Raw genomic sequence first — 13405 nt, 5'->3', positions numbered from 1 at the left:
GAATGTGGTCCTAGACTTTCCTCCAAGTGGAGAGGCTTGCCCACTGGCAGTGCCTTTCAAGATGTGAAAACACTCACTCATCTGTTCTTTCATTTAGCAAAAAGTGCTGAATGATAACACTGGGCCAAGCACTACTGGGCCGCTGCTGGCCCTTCTAGGAACCCAGTCTAGCAGGTAAGGTGGTAGGCACTTCAGCTCACTGATAAATCCCCTACACAGTTCAAGGGGGTCCAGGCAGGGCGTCATTAAGCCTGTCTCAGTGGCCAGGGAAGGCTTCACAAAGGAGGGACATCTGGATCCCTTTTTTCCCTTAACCCAAGGCAATGTTTAATTTGACTATTAAAGAAACATACCTCATTTAAATTCTTTATTATAAAAGTAACATGGTTTTTTATATAGGATAATCAAAATAATCAAAAGTGCATAAAATAGAAAGTGAAAGCATCCCTACGTGGTTAAAGTTTGATACATGGCATTTTAGATTCTTACTACATATATAAGCATACATGTATATGTGTGTGTGTGTGTGTATATATATATATATATATATAATTTTTTAATGATTCATGTTATGTATATTGGTCCATAATTCATGTTTCTCTCCCATTTGGCAGTAGTTTGTGGTTGTCTTTTCATGTCAGTTCATATGGTAGTGCCACATTTTTTAAGCAGCCGTGCAGTATCTCATTGTAAGGATCTGGTATAATTTACTTAGTAGGCCCCTATTCATGGGCACTTGGTAGGTCTTTCAAAGGGTGACTAGATGTTCACAAGTAGAACAGAAAGGGGCAAGAGACAGCTTCATCTGACTTGCCAGCTTATGTTTAGGCTGGAGGGTAGTACATGCTTCTAGGTAGCAGTTCATTATCAGTCATGCGTACGTTCAGTGGGGCCAAGGGAAGTGAGGCCAAATGAGGAAAGCATCACAGACTGCTCTGAGGAGGCATGCTCAGTTGGTGATGGTCAGGGGAGGGGGCATGGGAGGATTTTGATAGAGATCAGATTCATATGTTTCTGAGAATACTGGGACAGTCATGGGTAGGTGGCGTTGCGGGAAAGCTGAAGACAGAGAGCCCATCCAGGAAGCTACTCCACTAATCTAGATCAGAGAGGCTGGGGGGAGCTGAACAGCACAGGGCCAAGGTCATGGGCCCTGAGAGATTAGGGACCTGTTTGGGGTGATGTTGGTGAGAGGTGGAGAATGGTTTTGGGGAAGAGGAGATGGAGTCTCATGTGGGAACCTCGCCTTGGAGACTGGTTGGATGGTGCTGCAATAACCAAGATAGGACACAGAGGAGGAGGGGAGCTAAGAAGCTGATGAGTTCAATTTTGTACTCTCCCTTTTGTTTTGGTCTCCCTCCTGCTACCTCAGTAAAGGAGGAAGCCACCCTCATTGGCATTTCTGTGCCCCCCCCAAATCATGCCTGATGAGCCCCGACTCTAATGATTTGCACCCCAGGAGCACTCAGAGAAAGTTCACTTTTAGATGTGTGACTGTGGGTTATTTAAACCTTAGATTTTCTTTCCTCGCTTTTATTTAAAGGACAAAATGCAATCACCAGTTATCAGATGCGCATATGCTTTAAGTTTCAAAGTTTGAAGTGCTGACAAAAGCTTCTCCTTGTTGCGAGGTGAGAAGAGGTCTTCAGAAGTCTTGGCCTAAGTGGCCACAGGGGCACCAAGAGCCCAGGACCACTTGGCTGGTTTCAGAGCAACGGGGGCGAGCAAGAAGGCACACTCTCCTATTTGCTCAGTTACAATCAGCAACGACTTCTTTGTGTAAAATGGTAATGAGGCCATTAGGAGAGGCTCACCTGAAGTGCAGCCTTGTGAATCCAAGGTAATTAAACACCTCCCGAATGAAAGGGAAAGGCCAGGGAAGGTTAAGTGAGGAATAATCTACAGCACAGGTGGCCCAAGGGCTTTGAGGAGCCAAAAGAGTGACTCTGGTTTGCACCCTTTCAAAAGATGCAAATGTCACCCTAGTCCCTGGGAGAGGCAGGATTTTTATTCTTTGGAGGATGGGAAGCTGGCAATATTTTTAACATTTTAATGAAGGATATTTCTTTCTCATATTGCTAGTTCAAGTTGGAGGTCCAAGACAGAGTCTGCCAGGGTGCGGAGGGCCTAAACTGCTTCTCATGGGCTCTCACCACTGGAGCACGTGTGTCCCCGAATAGGGGAGGTTACATCACAATAAGTGGAATATTTACACCCAGGTGTTGAGACAGACTTCAAACTGCTTCCTGAGGAAAACTTTTCCTTGGCCTACCTCTGAGGAAGACGGGGTGACCGCCCCCTCAATGCATGTTCCTATCCCTTCTGACTTAGCCAAGAAGGGGGTCATCCTCCTTTCACTTGCTTGACTGTCCCAGCATGTGGCACACAGCACTTTTTCCCCTGTACTCCATGTTAATCACGGATCCACAGTGATTAAGCACTGTGCTCCATGACTTCTTGTGGCCTTTCAGCATATCTTCATCTCATAAGATCTGGCAACAGAGGATTTTTGCTATTTGGTTTCTTGCCTTACAGTCTCTGCTGTCTCCACATAAAAGCTTGTCCGTGAATGTTCACAGCAGCGTTATTCATAATAGCTAAAAAGTGGAAATGACTCAGATGCCCATTGACTGATGAAGGTAAATAAAATGTGGCCTATTCATACGATAGAATGCTATTCAGCTGTGAAAAAGATTGAAGTACTAGTAAGTGCTACAGTGTGAAGGAAATTGTTTATAATGAACATTATGCTAAGTGAAGGAAGCCAGTCACAAGTCTCCCCCAAAAAGTCACACACACACAAAGACCACACCAGAGTTCCCTGGTGGCCTAGTGGTTAAGAATCCAGCATCGTCACTATCGTGGCACAGGTTCGATACCTGGCCTGGGAACGTCCGCAGGCCATGGACGTGGCCAAAAATAAAAGGCCACACATTATACGATTTCATTTATATGGCATGTCCAGAATAGGCAAATTCATAGAGACAGGAAGTGGATTAATGGTTACCTAGGATCAGGGTGAGGGAGGAAGGGAGCATGATTAGTGGAGAGTGAGAAATGCCTGCCAATAAGATGGTTTTCTTTAGGGGGTGATGAAAACATTCTAGAATTAGGTAATAGTGATAGTCCTACATTTTCACTCTACTAAAAACTAGTGAATTATATATTTTAAAATGAATGAATTTTATGATATACAAAATATATCTTAATAAGCTGTTAAAAACCCCTTATCAGAAGCTTGGCAATAAGAAATAATGAAAGTTTTGTTTGGATATATGCCCAAGAGTGGGATTGCTGGGTCAGATGGTAGTTCTATGTATAGATTTCTAAGGTATCTCCATACTGATCTCCATAGTGCTTGTACCAGCTTACATTCCCACCAACAGTGCAGGAATGGATTAGCAATGAGATCCTGCTGTGTAGCACTGGGAACTATGTCTAGTCACTTATGATGGAGCATGATAATGTGAGAAAATAGAATGTGTACATGTATGTGTAACTGGGTCACCATGCTGTACAGTAGAAAAAAAATTGTATTGGGGAAATAACTATTAAAAATAATAATAATAAAAAGAAATAATGTCCATGGAGCAATTTTTCTTTTTCTTTTTTTTTTTTTTTTTTGTCTTTTTGCCATTTCTTGGGCTGCTCCTGCGGCACATGGAGGTTTCCAGGCTAGGGGTCCAATCGGAGCTGTAGCCACCGGCCTACGCCACAGCCGCAGCAATGTGGGATCCGAGCTGTGTCTGCAACCTACACCACAGCTCACGGCAACGCCGGATCCTCAGCCTACTGAGCAAGGCCAGGGATCAAACCCGCAACCTCATGGTTCCTAGTCGGATTTGTTAACCACTGAGCCACGACGGGAACTCCCCATGGAGCATTTTAAAAGTATATGTAATCCACCCCAGATCCTTAATATTTTTAGGTTTGCAGGCACCTTTAGAAACCTGAAGAAAGCTAAACATCCCATACCCAGAAAAATGATCATTATTCATTCATATTAAAATTTCGTAGATGATTCTTAGACCACCTGCATCTAATTTTCTAATTCATCTTTAAATTTTATCCTAAATTCTGTTCGTAATGTCAGGCCATTAGATAGTCCTACATCTAAACCCCACACAGATTCCTAAAATATGCACTTAACTATATCACCTGCATGCTTAAAAATAGTCATTACATTTACCTCAAAATGAAGGAAAAAAAAATCCTTAATGTATTCATAGCTCTTGACCCCTGCCTTTCCCTCTATCCTCATTTTAAGCCACAGCCTCCATCATTCTCTCCCCTGAAGCCGTAGTTCTCCGTAGGCTCTGAACTCCTTCTCACTGTAGTGTCTTTGCAAATGCTGATCCCTGTGTTTGGTACACTGTTCCTTCCCCTCTTTGTGAATTAACTACTTTGGCTCATCCTTCAGATCTCAATCCAAGCCTGTTTCTCTCCAGGAAGCTTTCCTTGACCTCCATGGTGAACTCTATCACAGGATCAGCGTGATAGCAATGTCACATGTATTGGTATTTTCCTCACTGGAATGTAAGTTTAATGAGGGCAGGACCCCTGTCTGGCTTTGCTCAGCATTGTATCACCGTTGACTCAAGGCTACTAAGTTGCACAATTCCAGGGGCGTTTTTCTCCTGGGACACAGTTTGGTGTGCCCAGAAGTTGTGCAGTATGGCATCCTGAGATGACTGGCATAGTGGAAACAGACCAGGAAGTCTGATGTTATCGGTGATGTTGAGGGCAACAGCCATCGTGACACAGTCTTTCCTACGTTAAGGATTCATAGGAGAGATCTCTTTTGGTTGTCACCTTCAGGAAATTTTGTGTTCATTTGTGCAACTGCTTTGGCCCCCAGGAATCTCACTTCTCATGATTCCCTTTCTGTTTTGAACACGAGGAGGCTCTTAAGTCAAATCTGCAGTCTACTTCTAGCTACCATATAAGACCTTATGGCTCACGTTTATATATTAAATCTAGACCTGGCTTCTTCTTTTCCGGTTGCATTGATTTTCTTGTCTATTTTGTTTTAATTTGTTGGATACATATCTATAAGTTCTATAAGTGTGTATCCGTAAGTCTATATAATGACTATTCCTTTAGAGTCTGAAGTATATAGTATTATATATTATACATAATATATACTTTAATAAATATATATTTAGAGTATGAAGTATGATGTATGTAATAATATATGTTGTAAATAAGCCACTTACTTCTATATTTATAAGTAATATGAAGAAGAAATGGAGTTGAAACTAAAGAAAATTGTATAGCTTGGGCTCAGATTGCAAGACTTCATATTCCACCTTAGCCACTTCTTGGGTTTGCTCCTAGGCATGTGTGTAATCTAACCTCTCTGAGACTGTTTCACCCTTGTAAGACAGGAACACAACCCCTTTCTTAGACAATTGTAGAAAGAATTAAAGAAAACGTATGTGAAAGCAATTACCTGGCACATTGAAACTGCTTAGAAGGCTTGCTTTTGTTTTTATTAGATATGCTCTAACTGGAGCAACATCTATTTAAATTTCAAAAACCTGCCATAATATTGGGTGCATTTTTGTTCTCCCGGTAGCTGAGGTGTCAAATCGGTCCACCTCCCAGGGATTTTCTAGAGTTCTGTTTCTAGTGCTGGGCATAGCCGGCCGACCTCCTCCCACCCTGCCTTCAACATGTGTCTCCTTTCTCCCGTCACCAGATCTCTTCACTGAAGAGCCGGCTGAAGAAGGTCTCCACAACAACGGGTGATGGTGTGGCCAGAGCTTTCCTCAAGGCCCAGGCCGCCTTCTTCGGCAGCTACCGAAATGCTTTGAAAATTGAGCCGGTGAGTAGCTTCGCGGCATGTCACGATTCCATGCTCAGTCAGGGTTGACAAACGTACCTCAGGGGCCATAAGAAACCTGCTGTTTGTCTGATTGGTAAATTCACCAAGAGAGGTTGTGCGTGTCTGTGGGGGCAGGGGCAGGGGGCGTCCTCACTTGCGCTACCTCTTGGCACAAGGAAGCCGCACCACCATGTGCGAAGCCCTTCTGCTCCTGTGGATGCTGAGGTCCCTCCCTCCCTGGACAGGAGCCCCCACTGCGTGTCCAGTGCTCAGGGCTGCACGCACACCTGCTCCCACCAAGGATTCCCAGTAAGCTTGAGAGGTAGCAGTGATCATCTCCACTTGACATATGAGGAAACTGAGGCTCACAGGAGCAATAACTCGCTAACCCATGGGAGAGCTAGGTAGGTGGTCCCAAAGCCCATGCTTTCCCACCGCACCTCACTGCTCTTTTCCTGCGAAGGGACCTCTCCTCCACACTTGAGAAAGCAAACCATCCAGGGGATGACTCTGCTTAGTCGTCCCAGAGTATTCTTGGTGTGTTGGTGACGAAGTATGCTGAGGACTAGGGGATATGTTATCTGCCTCCATGGCCCTTTAACCTTTCCAAGCCTCTGTGGCCTCATCCTTGAGGCGATTAGTTACTGTGAGGCTATGAAGAGACCAGGTCATCCCTAAAACCGAAGAAAGTACCAGTTCTCTCAGCTTCAATGAGAAGCTTTCATCCGATACCCCTCTACCCAGCCTACTCTGAGCCTCTTGGCCAAGGAGAATGGGGAAATTGGCCCAGGGACGTGGGTCACTGCATAGGAGAGGCCGTGGGCGGGGACCTTGCCGACAGCCCTTTTCTCTCCGGAGCTCCGTGGAGCTCCCTTGTCCTGAGCAGGCGGAGATGCAGCCTCACCCAGCCTAGTCAGAGTGGGTGTGGGGAACCAGCACAGGTCACGCTGCCTAGAGGTCAGGGACATTTGTTTTTGTTTTAACCCATAGAATTTTATTAGATTATTGACAAAAGTTGAGTAGATATCAGGCAATGCATTCCGTGTGCAAACTGACAGTGAATCTTGATCATGCTTCCTCATATGCCACCGTTATATTTTGCTAAGTACTTTTTTACCATCATGTATCCATTGTGTGAGTAAGTGAAGCACAGAGTGACAGCACGCCCCTTGTTTTCCCATCACCCGGAGGGAAGGGCCGGGGCAGTGGGCGCTCAGGGCACAGCAGCCTACCACCACCATCCTCCTTGTTCCTTTGCCTTCCATCTAGCACTTAGGCCTGACTCTCTGCACTGCCTCAGTTTCAGGTAGTGCTGCAGTCACATCACAGAAAGGATGCACTACTCTTGCTTCCTAAGAACTGCTTCCCTCAGGTCTTCTAAAGCTCTTCAGCTTAAAGCAAGTTCTTCGTGTCCTGCTGTCTCCAAGACGGGTGACTCTGATTCTTTGTCCCGACCTTGGGCCCAGCTGAACCAGTCAGTGTGGCTTTGAGAGCTGGTATAAATTCTGTTTTCTTCCCATCTTTAAAGTAAGACTGGGACAACTGGCCCGGTCCTTTTCTGAGGCTACTGGGAACTGACAGGCATGAAGTATTATTTCCCTCCTTACAATGATGTCAGTGAGGTCATGTGTACATCTAGAACCCAGAGGCTGTTGAATCTGGTGCATATTTCTGGGTAGATGATCTGGCACAAGTTGCTCTTCCAGAGAAGTTTATGGTTGTACGTGCACTTGGCTCTCAAAGGCATTGGATTTAAGGATGGGAATGCTGGAGTTTAAAGCCTGGCTTTGTACTTCTAGGCTGTATGACCTGGAGCAGGCCACTTCATCTCTCTAAACTTCAGTTTTTTTCACTGTGAAATGAAGATAAAAAGACCTATTTTTCTACATTTCCAGATGTTATAAGAATCAAATGAGCCATAAAACCTTTCATAGGAAAGGTGAAACTTGACCGGTATCTGATGGGTAGGGTTTAAACAAAGAAAGACAGCAGTTTCTCTTCCTGTGGTACACGTGGAGTTATCTCAGGCAACAAAGGCTTGGAGGCAGGACCCTTCTTGTCCACATTGTCTGAAGTCATGGGTTTGGGTTGGAAGATGGGGCTGCAGGAGAGGTTGGACCCAATTTGACAGAGCCTGGGATGCTGGGCTAGGCATGTGAGCAGAGATGTGATGTAACTAAAGTCATCTTGACCAGAAGTACAGCAGTGGACTGCGAAAGAAACTGAAAGCAGAGACCAGGAGACTGTTAGGGAAACTCAGAAGAGAGCCCTCCAGTGGTTACACCAGGAAAAGATACCACAAAGAAGAACTGACTAGATGAGTCTAGTAATAAATGAAATATGGGAGGTGAGGGGCAAGAAATATCAACATGTCTCCCAGGATTTGGATCTGGGAGAAGATGGTGATGCCCACTGTAGGAAAATGGAAAGCTGGATCCAAAGGTGTTTCCAGTAGCAGATTTACAATGGTGAACACAGGGAACAGACTGAGAGTCCATAATGATAAACAACTAAAGTATATCCATGTTATAGAATATCATGTAGCCATTAAAAGTAGCATTTTGAGGTTAGGATGATGAGGTTGGTTGTAAACGCGGTTCATTTCATTGAATTTGCCATTCCATCATAAGATTTACCATTATTTCATGTATCATTAAGAAAGAAAGAGAAAAGAGTGCTGCCAATTATAATTGAAGAGTGCCATCAATTGTAAGACATCCAGATTTCAGACATGTTACAATGTGAAGAAACTTACATCTTAGACTCAATGAAATAAGGCAGATTTGTCTTACTTTTGGTCTGATTCATCTGTACCAGAATGGCTTCCCCCCTCCCCCGCCCCGTAAGGCCAAGAGAGAAGCCAGAGGGCCTGAAAGTTTCTGACCAAGCCTCATCATGTTACCTAGATTGTTTTTAAACCATACATTTAATGCTAGCCAATTCTCCTCATCTAAAAATTGGTATAACAACACTTCCCTTACAGATTATTTGTGAGCGTAATTAAAATAATGACCACAAAGGGCCTGTGAGCCCATGAAGGGGTCAGGGGTTTTGGAGTCAGGCCGTGACGGGCGTGCAGAGCGGTGCCTTAGATGAACCTGCCTGTGTGGCAAACAGCACAGAGCTAAGGGGATACAGTGCCCTCCATGGGGCCACCTGTCTTTTAGTTGTTTCTCTGGTTATAAAAATAGCACCTGCTCTTGGTTTAAAAAGAAAAAAAAAAAAAAAAAAAGATTTAAAGTAACAGGACTGGAAATGAGAAAATACCTAAAATCTATCATCTGGAGTTAACATATTAGCATGTTTCCACCAAGGTTCTAGGGTTTGGGGGGAGGGGGGTTCATTTGTTTTCTTTTGTTTTTCTTTTAGAGGGTCGAGATATTCCTGGCAAAGCAGTACATTCCCAGTTAGCTAGTTTTGCCTCTTAGTGTATTGTAAGCATTTTTTCACATCACATAAAAACTCCTCTTGGAGTTCCCGTCGTGGTGCAGTGGTTAACAAATCCAACTAGGAACCATGAGGTTTCAGGTTCGATCCCTGGCCTTGCTCAGTGGGTTAAGGATCCGGCGTTACCGTGAGCTGTGGTGTAGGTTGCAGACGTGGCTCGGATCCCGCGTTGCTGTGGCTCTGGCATAGGCCGGCGGCTATAGCTCTGATTCGACCCCTAGCCTGGGAACCTTCATATGCCGTGGGAGCAGCCCAAGAAATGGCAAAAAGACAAAAAAAAAAAAAAAAAAAAAAAAAAAAACTCCTCTTAAATATTGGCTGTGCATCTCCCATTTGGTGACCCCAGGTGGTTCTCAACCCCAGCTGTGGCTCAGAATCACCTGGGGGGCTCTTAAAGTGGCAACTATCTGGGCCCCACTCACAGAGAATATTGTCCACTTCCTGCAGTCCAGAACCAATGCCAAGGCCCACCACATCATCCCACCTCTGGTTCTCTGAATTGTCCACAGTCTTCAACCACGCGATGGTGAACAGCTTTATATAAATCTTCATTCACAGTCTGAATTATTTCCCTAGGTGAAATCCCCAATGTGGTTTTACTGGGTCTGAGGACCCAAGTACATTCAAGGCCTTTGATTCGTAAACTGAAGGAGAAAGCTGGTCACCAGAAACGGTTGGTAGCCTGGAGGGGAGACTCTGGGACAGGCCAAGTGGAGAGCAGCCCAGGGCCGAGGGTGGCCTGAGGGCTCGGGCCTGGGAGGCATGTGCAGGGCACCAGCTTCCCACCCTGGCTAGTGGCCACAGTCATGGGACTCAGGTCATTACAAAGTCAGAGTCTGGGTTTTTTGAAACATGAAACATGACAGACTAGAGGATGCTCTTTTCTGCTTGGCTCCCACAGGGCCAGGAGGGGCCGACCTCGCCCCAGAGGCAGAGATGAGCAACAGCTCCTCCATGCCTCAGAGCTCATTCGTTTGAAATTTTTAATTCCTTGGCCTTTTTTTTTTTTTTTTTTTTTTTTTTTTTTTTTCATTTTCCCTCTCCTACTGGAAAAAATTCAAAATGCAGCTGGCTAGGGAGTCCCAAACTTCATTTTCTTTCCCCTGCCTGGAAGGGAAGAGGAAGGCACCCCCCTGGCTGAGTCCCAGCCACATGCCAGGCATCAGGCTGCCCCACTCCACCCGTGCCTTCTGCTGTGTGCCTGTCCCAGGGCCAGAAGGTCTGTGTGGGCTCCCTGGCAGGGTCTCTTCAGGGCCAGGTGGGTTACTCGTCCCAAGGATCAGAAAGTGAGACCTGAGGGTATCCAGCTGCAAGTCTCCTACCTGTTCAGTGGCCTTCCCCAAGGTCACCCCCCTTGTTGGCATCTGTGGTCTCAGAGATTCCCCATGAGCTCGTTGCTGTCCATGTTACAGATTGGGGAGAGTGGCTGAGGTTGCCCCTGACTTCTTGGCAAGTGTCAGAGCCAGGAATCAGACTCAGGTCGGCCTGACTTGAAAACCCAAGCTTCTTCCACCACACCACTTGCCCGTCTTTGTTCTGGTTGCCTCGTGTTTCACGTTAACAACCCGCTCTGCATTTCTAGCACCGGGCCCGGGTCATGGCAGAGCGAAGGCATCAGTGCATGTATTTGGAACAGTGGATGGAAGGATGGGTGAGAGAAATGAACAAACAGAGAAGTGTGTGATGCCGGGGTTGGCCCTGGGCCTCTGTTCAGTGCGTACACATTATATCCTGTCTTGTCTTTAGGCTTTGGAGGTTGGCGCTGCCTGGCAGAGGGGAGAGTGTCAGCAAATCACAAGGGCATGTGACCCATTTTTCAGTCACCTGGAGAATATGAGGTACAAAGCCCAAGATATTTAACAATATCAGCCAAGCCAACTTGTTCTTCTCCACTTAAATGACAGATCCACAAGCAGCCAGGCAGCCCCATTCGGAAAAACCCCCTTTATCCGTGTCAAGCGGCAGCTCAGGCTCTAGCTCATTTATTTAGGCCTTTCTTGCTCTCTGACACGCCTCCTAGCAGTTGCCAGGCAACTCTGGGAGTAGCAGTGTGTGTTAGGGATTAACTAGTTAGGGCTGGGGTCCTTTTTGGCAAGAAGGGGATGAAAGAAATGATTTTAATTGCTAGGCCAAGGATCCTTTCTCTGCTGGGTAGAAGATTGCAACTTTTGGAGGATGTGTATAGCAGTGTGGGTCCTGAATTTGCTGCGAATGGTCCCCTTTCTCCCTCCTCGGGAGACCAAATGAATTTTAAAAAGAGTCTTATTTTTCCTCACTCTTTTGTTTAAAATTATATCATCTTGAAATCTGAATAAGACTAACCAGCATCCTCTCTTTGGAAGACGTTTCTTAGCACAGTGGCCTCAGTTTTAAAGCACTTTCAAAAATAGAATTGTGTGCTTTAATTACATCCTTTTTTCTGTCCATAGTTTCTTCTTTCATAGCTCGTGCTACGTGGAGTCATCTTAAAGCAGCACATGTGAAGGTGCTTTTACCATATCTGGCCCATAGTCCCTGATAAATGTTAGCTCAAAGAGCAAAACTGATGGAGATTGGTGCTCCAACGTGCATTCTGTTCTGTGCCAGTAGCTGTGGAAAGGCCAGGGTAGATGGCCCACCATGAGTTGTTTGTTCAACAAGCTTGCGCGGCTCTCTCTGGGGCATTCTGCTGGTTGGGCTTCCCCATTATGAATGGAGAACAGCCCCTGCCCACAGGGAGCGACGGCTGAGGTGGGGACGGTAAAGCTAGTTGATGTCAGAGCCGCAAAGCAGGCTGTGCAGGCAGTAGGCAGCTCCTCCTGGCCAGCTTGCTTAGTCCTTCCCAGGAGGACCAGCTTCCAGAGTCAGCCATGGGTACGCTGGCATCATCCATCTTACAGCCCCTGATTTTGCACTTGATTCTGCTGAGTCATATTTATCCACCTAAAACCCCTTGAAGACAGAGAAGTTAAGATAAAAGCAGATTGATAGCCTGGCTTTCAAGCATGAACAGACGAGGCTGTGTTAGAGCAGGTCAGAAAAATACCATATATATCTGTCTCCTGTTTGAGTAACACCATTGATCTCATGGTTTTTTAAAAACAAACAAACTGTATATGGTCTTAGTATAACGGAAAATAGAAAAAATATTTACAAACTAGAAAAACTAAAATATCACTATACTTCAATTGAATGAACACAACTACCTCAACTACCTTTTGTAAATTCTTGCTAATTATTTTTCTTTATGAAGACTATCTACATAGTTACTATCAAATCTAAGTTAAAAATTTGTTTCTCCTCCATTTAACATTACAGCCTTGGCTTTTTTAGATAGCTGCAGAATATTCTATCAAGTACAGCTACCGTAATTTCCGTAACCACTCTATCATACTGGACATTTAGATTGTTTCCAGTATTTTGAGATTATGGTTTTTTAAAAACAAACAAACTGTATATGTTTTTAGTATAACAGAAAATAGAAAAAATATTTACAAAATATTGCACTAAACATCTTTGAATAAAGCTTGGATAACACTTTACTTTGAAGTCTTCTGAGTAGAAGAAATTCAAGTCTGCATGCAGGAACCTGACTTTGGGTGCCAACTTGTCGCAACGTGGTAAGGAAGCAGATTTCCGTTGACTCAGCCTAAGAGCAGCCCAAAATGGAGAGATTTAGGATGTTTTGTGGTGTTGTATGCTCCCTGCCCTCCGCAGAGGCAAGTAGAGTATACCCAGAACACACTAAAAGGATGTTACTAATTTGTCTGTGCCTCTATCTTGTGCTAAAAGAAAGTTTGAGGACCTTGAAAACAATATGTATCGCACAGCAAGCCGAGATAAGGAAGTGAGGAGAGCAAGGAAAGGGAGAAATCAAACGAAGCCCAGAAGGGGCTGGGACGTGTGCCTCTGTGCTGGCTCTGAGGCTCCCCGAGCAGCTTGGCAGTGGTAGAGCTGGGAGTCAAACCCACGTCTGTCTCAGAGCCCTTGCTTTTTTCTTTTTTCGATCACGGTAAAACATACGTCACATAGGATTTGCCATTTTAACCGTTGTTAAGTATATAATTCAGTGGGATTAATTACATTCACAATGTTGTACAACCACCGTCTCTATGTATTTTCAAAATTTTTCATTACCTAAATAGAAACTCT

The 13405-nt window shown here is 44.9% G+C and overlaps 1 protein-coding gene across 50 annotated transcripts in view; it reads left to right on the top strand.

The window, feature by feature from the left end:
• The window catches only part of DENND1A (DENN domain containing 1A), a 520477-nt gene that overhangs the window by 360363 nt on the left and 146709 nt on the right, over positions 1-13405 (top strand). For all 50 annotated transcript variants that reach the window (XM_084995758.1, XM_084995669.1, XM_084995751.1 and 47 more), the window contains one exon: positions 5702-5827. In XM_084995758.1, the coding sequence (XP_084851884.1) occupies positions 5702-5827 (126 nt within the window). The remainder of the gene's footprint in view (positions 1-5701; positions 5828-13405) is intronic.

The sequence above is a fragment of the Sus scrofa genome, chromosome 1, assembly GCF_054392235.1.
Source record: "Sus scrofa isolate SSC_HxYL_T2T_F1_AM1 chromosome 1, Sscrofa_HxYL_maternal_Yorkshire_Landrace_v2.0, whole genome shotgun sequence".
Classification (NCBI taxonomy): domain Eukaryota; kingdom Metazoa; phylum Chordata; class Mammalia; order Artiodactyla; family Suidae; genus Sus; species Sus scrofa.
This window is presented reverse-complemented; position numbering and strand designations above follow the sequence as displayed.